Below are 16,812 nucleotides of genomic sequence, written 5' to 3' on the forward strand. Positions count from 1 at the left end.
TAAACAATGAATTTAACTTGAACAAAGTGAAGAATGCAGTGGAATATGCAAAATAAAAGTGTAAGTTAAGCCAGGCAATGTCAGGCTAGTGTAAATCAACAATGACCGTTACCTTCTGGACACTGAGGACAGCATTCACCCTCTGGTGTAAATGGATAATCACAATCTGGTTCTAAGCATGAAACAGCAGCACAGACTGAAAAAGAAATATATGGTTGAATTGAAAATTCTAAAATCACACAAAACCATCAAGTAGAAAAGCTCCCTGGATAGCTTCTATTCGCATTTAATGAATTAAACTCATTTAGTACGCTGTCATATCCATGGTGATGGAAGATAAATGATTTCAGACAGAAACCTAAATTAGCCACTAAGCTGAGGTACCCCTAACATCAAATTGTGATTTTTTTTCAACCTTTAAAACTTCATTCTTGTAAGCGGTATTGATGCTAGACGAAACGGTCCCATTTGGTTAACCAAGAGATGGCCCATATAAAGCAACCTAAGTCCAAAATGAGGTCAAGGCCAAGGTCAAACTGAGGTAAGGTGATGTCTGAAGATGAGGAATGGTCACAGGTTACATCTGTATTAGTATCAATTCATTTTTGTAAGCGGTATTGATGCTAGACGAAACGGTCCCATTTGGTTAACCAAGAGATGGCCCATATAAAGCAACCTAAGTCCAAAATGAGGTCAAGGTCAAACTGAGGTCAGGTGATGTCTGAAGATGAGGAATGGTCACAGGTTACATCTGCATTAGTATCAAGTAATTCTAGTAAGAGGTATTGATGCTAGACGGAACGGTCCCATTTGGTTAACCTCGTACTGACGGATGGACGGACAGGACAATCACTATATGCCTCCGCATCAGTAGATGCCGGGGGCATAATTACAATTTGTTGATGCACCAATTCTCTATTTTATTCTACTCATTGTTCATATTTTTGTATTCTTTCTGATTAAAAGTTACTTTTACTTAACAAGCGCTGTCAAATGACAGTCATGCTTGACTATAAGCCTTGTCACTTAAAAAAAACTTCCAAGAATGAAGCAGACAGAAAAGGGTCATAATATTATAACAAAGCAAAATAGAATAATTAAACCTATGCACTGTGTGCCAGATCACCACAATGAACAAGCATGTAAAGTTTCAATCCATTCCCACTAGTGGTTTCTAAGATACCAGCTGATACCCATTGCTTTTTACTATTCAAATAAACTAAGAAACAAGTAGTGTCCTCTTGTCATCCACATCTAACAAAAGCTTTGAGGCAATATTCTGAATTTGTATAAACATTAAATATACCTGTACAATCTTCAGGTTTGAATGGCTCTCCCTCCCAACAGGACTCCATTTTGAAGGTGCACTGGTTACTGAAATTCCTCGTATGTGTTCCATTGTTACAAATCACAGGCGCATATTCTTCAGTGCACATCTCACCGCACTGGCACTGACCATTATAACATTCCTCATACCAGGCACATTCTCCATTGCATTCATCTAAAATGAAATAATGTGTTTTTAGTTTCTTGACACTGAATCTAAATTAACATCTACCATGCTCGACACAACTGATTCTGCCTTTTCTTCATCATAGAAATTTAGCAGGATAAGGGTTAATATTCTGTTGTCCCTAACCTAGAATTTTGAAGTATGATAAGGAAACCATGAAAGACAAGTTAATTCTACAGCAAGAGTAGTGTACTAACTGTGAACAGCAGTGGAAATGACCTGAAGTGAGCTATCTTAACTATTCAGTATCACATCACAATGTGACTCTATTCAACATATGAAGTACTTTTTCTATGATTTAAAATCTGATATGTCATTTTTTTTTTGTTGGGTTGAACGTCACACCAACACAGTTATAGGTCATATGGCAACTTTCCAGCTTTAATGGCGGAGGAAGACCCCAGGTGCCCCTCCATGCATTATTTCGTCATGGGCTGGCATCTGGGCAGAACCTTGGACCCTCAGTACGCTTGCTGGATGGGGGTTATGAATGTGGTTTTGTAGAGGGTTAACAATGTTTTTTCTGTGATCTTAACTGGTGCCCAGCTGTTTGACTTCAGGGCCCAGTTTTTGGAAACTTTAACCTGATGTTAAAGTAACCTCTTGTTTAATTTTCATTCAAAATTATAACAGTCTTGGTATGAAACTCCAGTATATTGTTTTGAATTTACTGTAAAGACTATTTATTGTTCATAACCCTTAACACATTTGTTTATCTATGTCTTTTAAAATGTTGAAATAAGTTACTCAACTCTTAGCTTAATTAATCATCTGTTAAAACTTCGAACAGCTGGGTTCTATCAGATTTGATGATGAAATAAATATCATAAAGACAACATTCTGACTAGATTTTGTGTAGATCATGTGGAAAACTTTGCGTCTTGAGTATCAACAACGAATTTATAAGTCAACCCAGTGCCCTACTTTTTGCTCAAAGGTAATCCAGTTTCAACCTTGACCTAATAAGTAAACAAATGCTGTTTATGAACTGACCTAGTAACCTACTTTTTGATCCCAGATATCCCCAAATTGAATTAAGTTTATGAAGTAATATGTGGTTTCAATACCAAAAAAGTGTATTAACTAAACTTACTGTCAATCTGAGTAACAGATTCAACTTCAGCGCGGCCTCTGAACTCATCATCCAGATTTTCTTCTCTTTCTACTAGTTTTTCTTGAGTAACACCAGTCCCTCTAACTCTAGCCTCCACTCTCACGCCAAGATCTTCTTCAGTTTGTCTAAAATATCATGTTTACACAATGATCATGTCATCTGAAGCTAATAATCTAAACTTGGAAAATATGTTCTATTAAGCAATAATTTCTAAGTCAAACAAGGGCTGTTACGTGAATTTTCTAAGTTGGAAAAGGACTATAATTTGTATAAAGTTCAACCAATAGTTTTCTAACTTGGTTCTTTCAGTATGTTAGATAATTAGGAAGACTTGTGTGAACTTTCAATCTAACCATGCAATGGTTTCTATGCACACAAGATTTTTTAACCAAGGTGTGCTGGCAAAGGTGATGATGATACCAACACCTAAGTGAGTCACTATTCTACAAACAGTCAGGTTAAAATGAGTAAACTGTGTGCACACATGCTAATTTTGGAGGTACATAAAACCAAGCTTCAAGGCTATGCATTTGTCATTTTCAATGTTGTGTGCATAAATATTAATCAGTCCACATCCAAAAACTGGTCACAGATTCTTTGTTCATCATTTTTTTAAATAACAAAAGTGTTAACATTATATTTCAAATTGGAAATAATGTGAGTTTTCACATCATTAAGTTTTTTACACAACAAACAAATACCATACTGACCTCTTTGTTCTAGCTGACGTAGACAGTTTTATCACTTCATAAGACCATCCATCAAACAACAGATCCAACTATTAAAGTATGAGAAAAATATAATATGTTATATGTAAACAGTCAACAATTTATTCAGCCACAAAAATAAGAGAAAAACATATTTTATATGTAAAATGTCAACAATTTATTCAGCCACAGAAGTATGAGAAAAACATAATTTTATGTTATATGTAAACTGTCAACAATATATTCAGCCACAGAAGTATGAGAAAAAAAAAATATATGTAAACTGTCAACAATTTATTCAACCACAGAAGTATGAGAAAAAACATATTTTATATGTAAACTGTAAACAATTTATTCAGCCACAGAAGTACGAGAAAAACATATTTTATATGTAAAATGTCAACAATTTATTCAGCCACAGAAGTATGAGAAAAACACATGTTATATGTAAACTGTCAACAATTTATTCAGCCACATAAGTATGAGAAAACATTTGTTATATGTAAACTGTGAACAATTTATTCAGCTACAGAAGTAGGAGAAAAACATGTGTTACCTTACAAAAAAACTTGATAATTTTTACATGGAACTTTTTTCACTTCATATATTTTGCAAGCTGTTTATTATACAACAATATCACCTTTCAATGTTTTTTAACAGTTCAGTATCTAAAACAGTACTTCTAACGAAACTAATTGTAAGTAGATATTTACCAAGGGGGTAATAGATGCAATAAACTCCCGGGCAGCAGGGCTACTAATATTGGCATAGTCTGCGTTGTACGTATCATTTCCGAACCATAGTATCACTCTGTAAGATCCTGAAACAAGAATGAAATATTCAATATGAGGTAAGTAAATGATGTTGGACACAGAGGAGAGGAGGGGACAAGAATATCAACTTTAGATCTTCAACCTCTACCCTGCTAAATTTATACAAGAGGGTCATGATGATCCTGTATTGCTCAACTGTTAAACTTGGCCTTGGAATCATCAAGATAAACATGCTGAACAAGTTCCATGAATATGGTCATAAATATGGCCTCTAGAAAGTTAACAATCCTTTCTTTTGATCTGAGTGGGTGACCTAGTTTTTGACCCCAAATGATCCGGTTTTAAACTTTTCCTAGGAATTATCAAGATAAACAATCTGACCAAGTTCCATGAAGATTGGGTCATAAATGTGGTCTCTAGAGTTTTAACAAACTTTAACTTGGACATGACCAGGTGACCTAGTTTTTGACCCATATGACCCAGTTTTGAACTTGGCACAGGAATCATCAAGATAAACATTCTGACCAAGTTTCATGAAGATAGATTGATCAAAAAATTTTACCTCATAAGACATTAAATAATTACATACACACTCTATGGCTTTTCAAATACCAAACTAACATCAACACTGTACATGTACATCATGTAATTTTCAATCAATATATAATATAGAAAAAATAAAAACATTGTAGTTTCTTTTTTTCTTTCCACCTCATTCCTTCAAGCATGTCTTATTCATAAGTAAGAAATATGAAAAAGGAATGACAGCATCAAATTAGAATATATTTGTAAAAGTTGGGCCACCAGATCCTAAATCTCCTGACCAAGATATTTTATTTTGATCGTTATCTGGGAATTGTGGGTAAAAATTCAAAAATTCAGTACCTCCAATCAATAGATTACAACATAATACAAGATTAAAGTTGGTTCTACATACTGAACTTAGAAGATGAAGACACTCAGTTTTAGTTAGACTGATTTAATCTATTGTAAACAGCATTTAGGTAAGATGAGATTTTATGACATGTTTCAGTGAATTAATGAAATATTAGAGTGAAATATCTGGTATTTTCAGTGAAAAATATCAAATATATTTTTTGTTGGTAAGAAACTATGAAATGAGTAAATTTTGTAACAACATGAAATAACAAGAGCTGTCCATAAGACAGCACACTCGACTTTTCTCAGTGCCTGACTCTGAATTAGAGCTTTGCCAGTAAAAACTTTATAAAACTTTTAACCAAAAATTTTTAAGTTAAAAAGGAGCATAACTCTGTCAAAATTCAAATCATATTGTTTCTCCTAGTGAGGCCTTTGATAGTAAATAATTATTTTAAGTTTCAAGATAAAAGCTTTGATAGCAATAGAGATATTTGACTTTGTCAAAAACGTTAACCAAACAAGAGGGCCATGAAGGCCCTGTATCGCTCACCTGACCTACTGCCCTAAAGATCATCAAGATTAACATTCTGACCAAGTTTCATTAAGATATGGTCATAAATGTGGCCTCTAAAGTGTAAACTAGCTTTTCCTTTGATTTGACTTGGTGACCTAGTTTTTGACCCAACATGACCCAGATTAAAATTGGACCTTGAGATCATCAAGATTACCATTCTGACAAAGTTTCATGAAGATACAGTCATAAATGTGGCCTCTACAGTGTTAACAAGCTTTTCCTTTGATTTGACTTGGTGACCTAGTATTTGACCCCATCTGAACCAGATCTGAACATGACCTATAGATCATCAAGATTAACATTCTGACCAAGTTTCATTAAGGTATGGTCATAAATGTGGCCTCTACAGTGTAAACTAGCTTTTTCTTTTATTTGACCTGGTGACCTGGTTTTTTATCCTATATAACCCAGATTCAAATTGGACCTTGAGATCATCAAGATTACCATTCTGACCTAGTTACAAGATGAGATATAGTCAAAAATGTGGCCTCTACAGTGTTAACAAGATTTTCCTTTGATTTGACCTGGTGACCCAGTTTTTGACCCAACATGACCCAGGTTCAAACTTGATCTAAAAAATCATCAAGATTAACATTCTGACTAAGTTTCATGAAGATACAGTCATAAATGTGGCCTCTACAGTGTTGACATGCTTTTCCTTTGATTTGACCTGGTGACCTAGTTTTTGACCCCAGATGACCCAATATCAAACTGGACCAAGACTTCACTGAGGGTAACATTCTGACCAAGTTATGTGACCTCTAGAGTGTTAACAAGCTTTTCCTTTGATTTGACCTGGTGACCTAGTTTTTGACCCCATATGACCCAATATCAAAATTGTCCAAGATTTTATTGAGGGTAACATTCTGACCAAGTTTCATTAAGATTGGGCCAAAATTGTGACCTCTAGAGTGTTAACAAGCTTTTCCTTTGATTTGACCTGGTGACCTACTTTTTGACCTCAGATGACCCAATATCAAACTCGTCCAAGATGTTATTGAGGGTAACATTCTGACACAGTTTCATTAAGATTGGCTCAAAATAGTGACCTCTTGAGTGTTAACAGTCAAATTGTTGACGATGACGACGGACGACGGATGACGGACACAGGGCGATCACAAAAGCTCACCTTTGAGCACTTTGTGCTCAGGTGAGCTAAAAATTCTAAGTTTAAAAGGGGCAAAACTCTATCAAAATTCAAATCTCAGAGTTATTGGGATTATTTCTATTGGTGAAGACTTTGATAGTAAATAATTATTATTCCTTCTCTTGAGAAGGAATATCTTAATTCAATAAGTCACACTTGACTGAGCTACTGATGTCGAAAGCTGTTGTAATTACAAGCTGGCCAATTAAACTCCGTGACCTTAGAAATAACCTCTGATGTTAAACTATTCTTTCTCAAGTGAGGCGACTCCATGGATTACACAATACTAAACCCGAGGATGATTAATTGATTTTTTTATTTCCTCCTGAACATAACATATGCACATTCACCAGATAGACATATATCAGCAAATTTAAATCTAAACAACCAAATATTATCGTTACCTTCAAATGCATGGTTAATATGTGAAAACAAACCCCATTGTGACCCTCTAATTATGTGCAATTAATTCACACATCGAATCATAATAGATTGACCAGGTCAATGTCTTATTGCCGTATTTACTCTACTGAAAGAGGTTACAGATTTAATTTGTTGTTGGATTTAACAATTTATGTTAAATAACTAGCGTAAATACTTACCTGATATTTTTTGCCAGTATAAAACAGACATTGCAACCAAAATTTTACAAGATGGTCATTTTATATTTATATAGATGTGCCCTAGAAGGAACTTTTGGTAATCTTTAACTTGTTTTAAGATTCAAGCCAATAACTTTGATAGTAACAGAGATATTTGACTTTATGGTAAACTTTTACCAACTGCAATGGCAATGGCGGGGCAAATGCAATAGCTCTACTTTTTCTTCGAAAAGTCGAGTGGAAAAGAAAATCTGTTTGTTTCACATGTAAGATCAAAATATCATTCACTAGTGAACACCATATTTTACATTTTCACTTGTAGTTATGCAGTTCCTGAAAATACTGCATCTGCTGTTCACTTGTGAAAGATATTTCAGTCTTGCACTGAAACAAACAAATATCCTCTATGTAATGTTATCCTATAATCTTATACTACCTGGTGGGCAGTACATCTCTGTACAGCCTATAGATCCTCTGCTGCAAAAACACCTGTTACAGTCGTCCTTATCCATAAAAGAATCCCCATTTTCGTAGATCTTACCATCATAGTAGCAAGACGGTTCTGAAACACAGATCAAGGACAAATACAGCAACCATTAATGCAGCACACAGAACAAGGACAAATATATGAAACCATTCATTGAGCACACAGAACAAGGACAAATGCACTAAACCAATCCTTGAACACACAGAACAAGGACAAACATATTAAACCATTCCTTGAGCACACAAAACAAGGACAAATGCATCAAAGTTTCAAACTATTCCTTGAAAACACAGAACAATGATATTAAACCATTCCTTAAGCACAAAAAACAAGGACAACTTCATTAAACCATTCCTTGAACACACAGAAAAAGGACAAACATTTTAAACCATTCCTTGAGCACACAGAGCAAGGACAAATGCATTAAACCATTCTTGAGCACACAGAACAAGGACAAATTTGTTAAACCATTTACTGAGAACACATTTCTTGAGGAAGGGTCATATTGAAATACCAAACGAACAGTGATGACCAAATCACAGTGCAGTTTCCTGAAATTGTTTATAATTTTGGACAAAACATAACCACTTGAAGTCTTTCCACTGATGGTGCAAAATGTATTAGGTACAACAAAATACAGTACACAAAAAGTTATGCATATACAATGTAAACTCAACATCTCATCTCTTGCATAAACCTCTTTAAATCACATGCAAGCCATGCTTTGAAGAAAGTCTATAATGTAACAAGACTTGAAAAGGATTAAATGCAACAAATAATGTACTCACTATATACACCTTTCAACCAAGTCTTTGATCAAGTTTGGTGGACACCCATCCTGTGCTTCATGACAAGAACTTTTTAAAAGTTGTTTTCTATTTGTAGCCTCAAAATGCACTCAAGCATAACAACTTGGACCAATTTGAAAAAGGTCCAAAATGTTTGGTGAAAATCCATCTAAAAGATTTCATATTAAAGTTTTTTTTCTAGTTTTAGCTATGATGGTCCTTAAAGTAAAATCATTTAAACAGATCTGAGAAAGATTCATTTAAAGGATGCTACAGACAAAGTATGGTGAAGATTCATCAAGCCCTTTATGAGATAAAACGTGGCCAATAAATTTAGTTAAGCTGAACCTCCTGAACAACACTGACCAGGATCCAGACCAGGATGCTAAAGACCATGCTTGGTGCAATTCTGTGGTTTCCTATTTTTAGCTTTAGTGGGAAACTAAATGCAAACAGAACCATCTGAACAAATTGGAAGGATATTCAGGCAATGATATCATACATCATATATGGTGCACATCTGATTAATAGTTTTAGAGCCTCATGTTGGCTCACAACTTACATTCAATGTAGCAAGTTAAAGTTTATATGTTGAAAATTAGAACTTCAATATTTGCCAAGAAACAATAGAATTAAAGTTTAAATCTTTCCGCATCTTTAAGCTTATATACTGAATTAATAAAAAATACTAAATATACCTGAACAATCTTCAGGTTTAAATGGCTCTCCCTCCCTACAGGACTCCATTTTGAAGGTGCACTGGTTACTGAAATTCCTTGTATGTGTTCCATTGTTACAAAACACAGGCGCATAATCTGCTGTGCACATATCACCACACTGGCACTGACCATTATTACACATCTCATACCATGCACATTCTCCACTGCATTCATCTACAGGAACATCAATCCATTTTCAGTTTCAGCTAATTAACCCTTACCCTGCTAAATTTCTAAAATGGACTGGTCCATCATTCAATTTGGGCAGTACCATTTATTATTCGAAGGGGTGTTCATTGAAAATTTACTGACTGAATAGCAAACAGTGCAGACCATGATCAGCCTGCATGGATGTGCAGGCTGATCTTGGTCTGCACTGGTCGCAAAGGCAGAATCACTTTTCGCCAGTAGGCTAAAGGTTAAAATAACTTGGTCTGCACTGGTAGCAAAGGCAGAATCACTTATTGCCAGCATGCTAAAGGTTAAAATAACTTGGTCTGCACTGGTAGCAAAGGCAGAATCACTTATCGGCAGCAGGCTAAAGGTTAAAATAACTTGGTCTGCACTGGTAGCAAAGGCAGAATCACTTATCGCCAGCAGGCTAAAGGTTAAAATAACTTGGTCTGCACTGGTAGCAAAGGCAGAATCACTTATCGCCAGCAGGCTAAAGGTTAAAATAACTTGGTCTGCACTGGTAGCAAAGGCAGAATCACTTATCGCCAGCAGGCTAAAGGTTAAAATAACTTGGTCTGCACTGGTAGCAAAGCCAGAATCACTTATCGCCAGCAGGCTAAAGGTTAAGTTAACTTGGTCTGCACTGGTAGCAAAGGCAGAATCACTTATCGCCAGCATGCTAAAGGTTAACATAACTTGGTCTGCACTGGTAGCAAAGGCAGAATCACTTATCGCCAGCATGCTAAAGGTTAAGTTAACTTGGTCTGCACTGGTAGCAAAGGCAGAATCACTTATCGCCAGCATGCTTAAGGTTAAAATAACTTGGTCTGCACTGGTAGCAAAGGCAGAATCACTTATCGGCAGCAGGCTAAAGGTTAAAATAACTTGGTCTGCACTGGTAGCAAAGGCAGAATCACTTGTCGGCAGCAGGCTAAAGGTTAAAATAACTTGGTCTGCACTGGTAGCAAAGGCAGAATCACTTGTCGGCAGCAGGCTTAAGGTTAAAATAACTTGGTCTGCACTGGTAGCAAAGGCAGAATCACTTATTGCCAGCAGGCTAAAGGTTAAAATAACTTGGTCTGCACTGGTAGCAAAGGCAGAATCACTTGTCGCCAGCATGCTAAAGGTTAAAATAACTTGGTCTGCACTGGTAGCAAAGGCAGAATCACTTGTCGCCAGCATGCTAAAGGTTAAAGTAACTTGGTCTGCACTGGTAGCAAAGGCAGAATAACTTGTCGCCAGCAGGCTAAAGGTTAAAATAACTTGGTCTGCACTGGTAGCAAAGGCAGAATCACTTATCGCCAGCAGGCTAAAGATTAAAATAACTTGGTCTGCACTGGTAGCAAAGGCAGAATCACTTATCGCCAGCAGGCTAAAGGTTAAAATAACTTGGTCTGCACTGGTCACAAAGGCAGAATCACTTATCGCCAGCAGGTTAAAGGTTAAAATAACTTTTCAGAACTTTACATTAAACTCTAATATGACATTTTTTTTCCTGTTAAATAAAAAAATTAAAACTAGGTGTTTTTATGCAATAATTTACTGTTTGTACCTCACAATTACTATGTCATAATATCAAACTTTATAGTGGCATTTTGGAAAAGAAAATAACATAAAGCAGGTAAATATTTGGTGAATGACATCAAAAATGTAGATAAAACTCCTCAATTTTGTGTTAAAAGTGAAATTATATATCAATTATATATGTATATATTTACGGTCATCTTCACATGAAGGTCCTTCATTCGTGAAATTTCAAGCATATCCTTTCAGTTGGACACACAAGACTTTTCTTTATATTTTATTTAGCAAAACTATCGAAGGGCCAGAACTGCAGTGTAAATAGTTGCAGCAAAAATTCTTTTCTTTATCGTCATCTGCACATCAAGCCAGTGGATATCAAGCTTGAGGAGTTGGACAAGGTATTGGGACATACGAACAGATGGATGGATGGACGGACATATGGACATACGGAGAGCACAACGCTAAATGAGAGAGCATAACAAAATTACTATGGCTTTTTATGAATAAATCATTTTTTAGCCTTTTTGTAAAAGTTCTTTACAATCTTACCTTGACAGAAGTGTTCACATTGTTCTTTTGTATTAAATCTGTTCTTGTTGCCAGCACAACCAGTGTAATAAAACTGTTCACACATCATTTTCTCCATGTTATAAAACCAATATAGCCGCTCTTCCTTACAATTTCCTCTGTCTTCTGGCAGTTCACACCTTTTATGATCTAAAAAAAAAATTATAGACTGATTACAAAGGTCAAAGGAACAAGAGGGCCATAATGGTCCTAGATTGCTCACCTGAGATTTATAGCTGAATTGAATAATTTTTGTAGAGTCACCCAAGGACCATTGCTGTAAAATTCTTTCAAAATTGGACCAGCAGTTTTAGAGAAGAATTTCAACGTTTTCCATACAGCCATTTACAGAAAACTAATCCAGCCCATGTCAGCCATTTTACTGATAAATCATAACAACTTGAAGGTTTTAAGTAGAGGGACATCTAACGAACATTGCTGTGAAATTATTTTGAGATCATGCAAGTGGTTTCAGGAAAGAAGATTTTAAAAGTTTTCTTTATAGACATGTAGTGTAAACATGCCCTGTGCCCTGGCAGCCATGTTCTTTGACAAAACAGAATGATTTGAAGACATTTGATCTGAAGACATTTGGTAGAGGGTCACCTAAAGAATGTTGCTTTTAAATTATTTTGGAATAGGGCCAGCAGCTTCATAGGAGAAGACTTTCCATAAAGCCACATAAAGAAAACTAGCAATGCCCTGTGATGGCAATGTTTTTAGAGAAACCAGTATAACTTGAAGGAATTTGGTACAATGTCAACCAAAGAGCAATGCTGTGAAATTACTTTAAAATCAGGCCAGTGATTTAACAGGATATTTCTATATAGGGAAAAGTAGCCCTACACCTTGGGAGACATATTTTTTTTGACAAAACATAATTAATTGAAGATATCTGGTAGAGCGTCGCCCAAGAAACACTGCTGTCAAATTATTTTGAAATAGGATAGCGCTTTGAGAGGAGAAGATTTTCAAAGTTTTCCCTATTGTCATAAAGGAAAAAACTACCCTTGCCCAAGGTGGCCATGTTTTTTAATGAAACAGAATGATCTGAAGAAATTTAGAAGAGGGTCACTCAAGGAACACTGCTGTGAAACTAATTTGAAATGGAGCCAGCAGTTTAAGAAGGGAAGATTTTTAATGTTTTCCATTATAACCATTTAAGGAAAACTAGCCCCGTCCCCTGGGAGCCATTTTTTTTAATGAAAAAGAATAGTTTGCAGGAATGTGGTAGGGTGTGCGTGACACAAGGATTATCGCCATGAAATTATTCTAATACAAACCTTCGTCATGGCACAATGAGGACACATCAGAGCCATTGTAATAAAACTGTGCATTGCAACCTTCACAGTAATTGTCCCTGAAATAAGAAACATGTGCTTTAGAGAAAAGAATGATAATAATAAAAATCATCTTTCATATATCAAAACTTGATACAAACAAGAGGACCATGATGGTCCTGAATCGCTCACCTCTTCCCACATGACCCAGTTTTGAGTATGACGTCGTTTTTTTCTATTATTTGACATAGTGACCTAGTTTTTGAGCTCATGTGACCCAGTTTTGAACCTGACCTAGATATTATCAAGATAAAAATTCTGACCAATTTTCATGAAAATCCATTGAAAAATATGGTCTCTAGAGAGGTCACAAGGTTTTTCTATTATTTGACCTATTGACCTAGTTTTCGAAGGTACGTCACCCTGTTTTGAACTTTACCTAGATATCATCAAGGTGAACATTCTCACTAATTTTCATGAAGATCTCATGTAAAATATGGCCTCTAAAGAGGTCACAAGGTTTTTCTATTTTTATATCTACTGGCCTAATTTTTGATCGCACGTGACCCAGTTTCGAAACTGACCTAGATATCATCAAGGTGAACATTTAGATCAATTTTCATGAAGATCCATTGAAAAATATGGCTTCTAGAGAGGTCAAAAGATTTTAATAATTTTAGACCTACTGACCTAGTTTTTGATCGCAGTTGACCCAGTTTTGAACTTGACCTAGATATCATCAAGATAAACATTCAGACCAACTTTCATACAGATTTCATGAAAAATATGGCCTCTAGAGAGGTCACAAGGTTTTTCTATTATTTGACCTACTGACCTAGTTTTTGAAGGCACGTGACCAACTTTCGAACCTGACCTAGATATCATCAAGGTGAACATTCTGACCAATTTTCATGAAGATCTTATGAAATATATGGCCTCTAGAGAGGTCACAAGGTTTTTCTATTTTTAGACCTACTGACATAGTTTTTGATGGCACGTGACCCAGTTTCAAACTTGACCTAGATATCATTAAGGTGAACATTCTGACCAATTTTCATGAAGATCTTGTGAAATATATGGCCTCTAGAGAGGTCACAAGGTTTTTCTATTTTTAGACCTACTGACCTAGTTTTTGATGGCACGTGACCCAGTTTCGAACTTGACCTAGATAACATCAAGACGAACATTCAGACCAACTTTCATACAGATCCCATGAAAACTATGGCCTCAAGAGAGGTCACAAGGTTTTTTTATTATTTGACCTACTGACCTAGTTTTTTAAGGCATGTGACCCAGTTTCGAACTTGACCTAGATATCATCAAGGTGAACATTCTGACCAATTTTTATGGAGATCCATTCACAAGTATGGCCTCTAGAGAGGTCACAATGTTTTTCTATTTTTAGACCTACTGACCTAGTTTTTGACCGCACATGACCCTGTTTCGAACCTGATCTAGATATCATCAAGATGAACATTCAGACCAATTTTCATACAGATCCCATGAAAAATATGGCCTCTAGAGAGGTCACAAGGTTTTTCTATTATTTGACCTACTGACCTTGTTTTTGAAGGCACGTGACCCACTTTCAAACTTGACCTAGATATCATCAAGGTGAACATTCTGACCAACTTTCATGAAGATCTTATGAAATATATGGCCCCTAGAGAGGTCACAAGGTTTTTCTATTTTTAGACCTACTGACCTAGTTTTTGATGGCATGTGACCCAGTTTCGAACTTGACCTAGATATCATCAAGATGAACATTTTGACCAACTTTCATAAAGATCTTGTGAAATATATGGCCTCTAGAGAGGTCACAAGGTTTTTCTATTTTTAGACCTACTGACCTAGTTTTTGATGGCATGTGACCCAGTTTCGAACTTGACCTAGATATCATCAAGATGAACATTTTGACCAATGTTCATAAAGATCCTATGAAAAATGTGACCTCTAGAGTGGTCACAAGCAAAAGTTTACGGACGGACGGACGCACGGACGGACGACGGACACCGCGCGATCACAAAAGCTCACCTTGTCACTTTGTGACAGGTGAGCTAAAAAGCAGAGAACTGAAAAACTAGGAGGTGTCTGTATTGATAGAACAGTCAAGATTGCTGAATACACATCTACTTCAGCATGAATTTCATTTACAATAATAAAATGAAACAGTTCGAAAAATATGCAAGACCCAGTTTTATGTTCTGGTAGAACTGTTTGTACTGCTAAATTATCACCCCTTAAGAGGAAAAACATTATCCTATTTTTTAGGGTGGGGGGTTTAATTCCAAACTAATATATGTATAGGTAATATGTCTTTCCAGCTTCTAGATGTGCAGGAAGACTCCAGGTGCTTCCTGAGTCCTATCCAGGTATAAGAGTTTTCCTTAGAGCCCTTTTTAAAGCACCAGTGGGTACCTGGATAGAACCACCAACCTTCTGAAAACTAGCTGGATGACTTCCTTATATGGAAGAATTCTGCAACTCAAGCAAGGTCCCAACCCTACAGTGAACAGAGATAATGCAATCTAAGCCCTTAAACTTATTTTAAACTATAATCACAAAAAAATGTACCCTTGCCCCTCCTCACAATATTGCTGCATTAAAACGGAAGTGTTAACTGAAAAGTAATATCTTCCAATTTTTTAGTCATCTATTTTCATATAAAGTGTAACTATAAATCAAACATACTAAATGCTGGTTTAAATTAATTTATGTTGCTTGTGAAAATCTTAAACCCATGATAAGAGATCCAGAATATCTCAATTACATCATATATAAATGTTGGTTGGATTCAAACTGGGTGAATCCCATCATCTGAACACTATTTAGGTCAAGCAACAATTTCTGAACACTTGTTTTCCACAAACAAGCAAGGACTTTCAAACATGAATCAGAAATGATGAATGGTACAAGAACATGTTCTTTGCACTAAAATAAACATGACAAATCTGGATAATCTTCAGTCTTAATGGACGACTTATTTCCACTTAACTGTTCTACCCATTACCAAGATTAAAAGCTTTACAGTAGTCACTAGGTTAATGAAATAACACCTCTTCTACCTGCTTATGTTTCTTCCTTTAATTTTACCAAATTTGAAACAAAAATTATTCAATAATAAGCTAGTTTAATTTTTATATACGTACATGCAAGTTGCATCAGGATAATTTGGACATCTATTGACATCACAAGGTGCAGCAAAGCAGCTAACATTTGAAGGACCATTTTTACATGGTACTGAAAGAGTAAAACTCAACTCCATAGAAACACAAGAGAATCTCGTAACAGCATGAGAAGGGTTAAACAAGTTGAATGAAATAATAAAATGTGAGGCCCTTGTCAAGCATTTTATCATTTTCTATTTTGAAAGTTAAATATATTCAATATGGAAAGGGTCAAAAGTAAGTTTCTTTTCCTTTATCACATGCTAGCTTTATCTGCTGACATATCAAAATTTCTTCTTTCTTAACCTACCACAGACAAAGTCCATTTGACCAATGTCTTCTACACTTAAAACAATGTCAATGTCAAACTGTTACCAAAAATAGGTCACAGCTTAATTTCACGTCCACATGACAAACGTGATAATACCTATTCCTTCTAATACTCAAAAATGTTTTAGAGTAATGTCAAAATTTTTCTAACTAAAGCTGCTTTTGAGAAAAGCGCATGTCTCCCACAACTGCCTAATCATCTGAATAGTAGTATATGAGTCAACCATGCACCAAGACCTCAACTGCCTTGTCAGACTTTCAGTGCTTTGATTATCAAAAACAAGTTTCAAGAGCCATAATTCCTAAGTGCCTGGGCCAATTTGGCTAGTTATCAAACTTGGCCGAGGACTTATTGGCAAACACATTTTGTTCAAGTTTGGTGAAGATCAGATGAGAAATGTTCGACTTAGAGTGCGGACAAGATTTGTGACAGACACACAGACAGGACTAAATCAATATGTCTC

The 16,812-nt window shown here is 35.8% G+C and overlaps 1 protein-coding gene across 6 annotated transcripts in view; it reads right to left on the reverse strand.

The window, feature by feature from the left end:
• LOC123546327 (uncharacterized) overlaps nucleotides 1-16,812 on the reverse strand; it is a 313,757-nt gene that overhangs the window by 45,715 nt on the left and 251,230 nt on the right. For 4 of the 6 annotated variants that reach the window (XM_053551859.1, XM_053551858.1, XM_053551861.1 and 1 more), the window contains exons 102-111: nucleotides 16,001-16,091; nucleotides 12,855-12,931; nucleotides 11,554-11,721; nucleotides 9,286-9,480; nucleotides 7,749-7,874; nucleotides 4,048-4,154; nucleotides 3,338-3,405; nucleotides 2,607-2,752; nucleotides 1,307-1,501; nucleotides 113-196 (exon numbers count right to left, since the gene is read on the reverse strand). In XM_053551859.1, coding sequence (XP_053407834.1) covers nucleotides 113-196; nucleotides 1,307-1,501; nucleotides 2,607-2,752; nucleotides 3,338-3,405; nucleotides 4,048-4,154; nucleotides 7,749-7,874; nucleotides 9,286-9,480; nucleotides 11,554-11,721; nucleotides 12,855-12,931; nucleotides 16,001-16,091 — 1,257 coding nt within the window. Of the gene's footprint in view, nucleotides 1-112; nucleotides 197-1,306; nucleotides 1,502-2,606; nucleotides 2,753-3,337; nucleotides 3,406-4,047; nucleotides 4,155-7,748; nucleotides 7,875-8,606; nucleotides 8,757-9,285; nucleotides 9,481-11,553; nucleotides 11,722-12,854; nucleotides 12,932-16,000; nucleotides 16,092-16,812 lie in introns of those variants that run through there. The other 2 variants (XM_053551862.1, XM_053551863.1) reach the window with 2 other exon arrangements.

The sequence above is a fragment of the Mercenaria mercenaria genome, chromosome 9 (genome assembly GCF_021730395.1).
Source record: "Mercenaria mercenaria strain notata chromosome 9, MADL_Memer_1, whole genome shotgun sequence".
Taxonomy (NCBI): domain Eukaryota; kingdom Metazoa; phylum Mollusca; class Bivalvia; order Venerida; family Veneridae; genus Mercenaria; species Mercenaria mercenaria.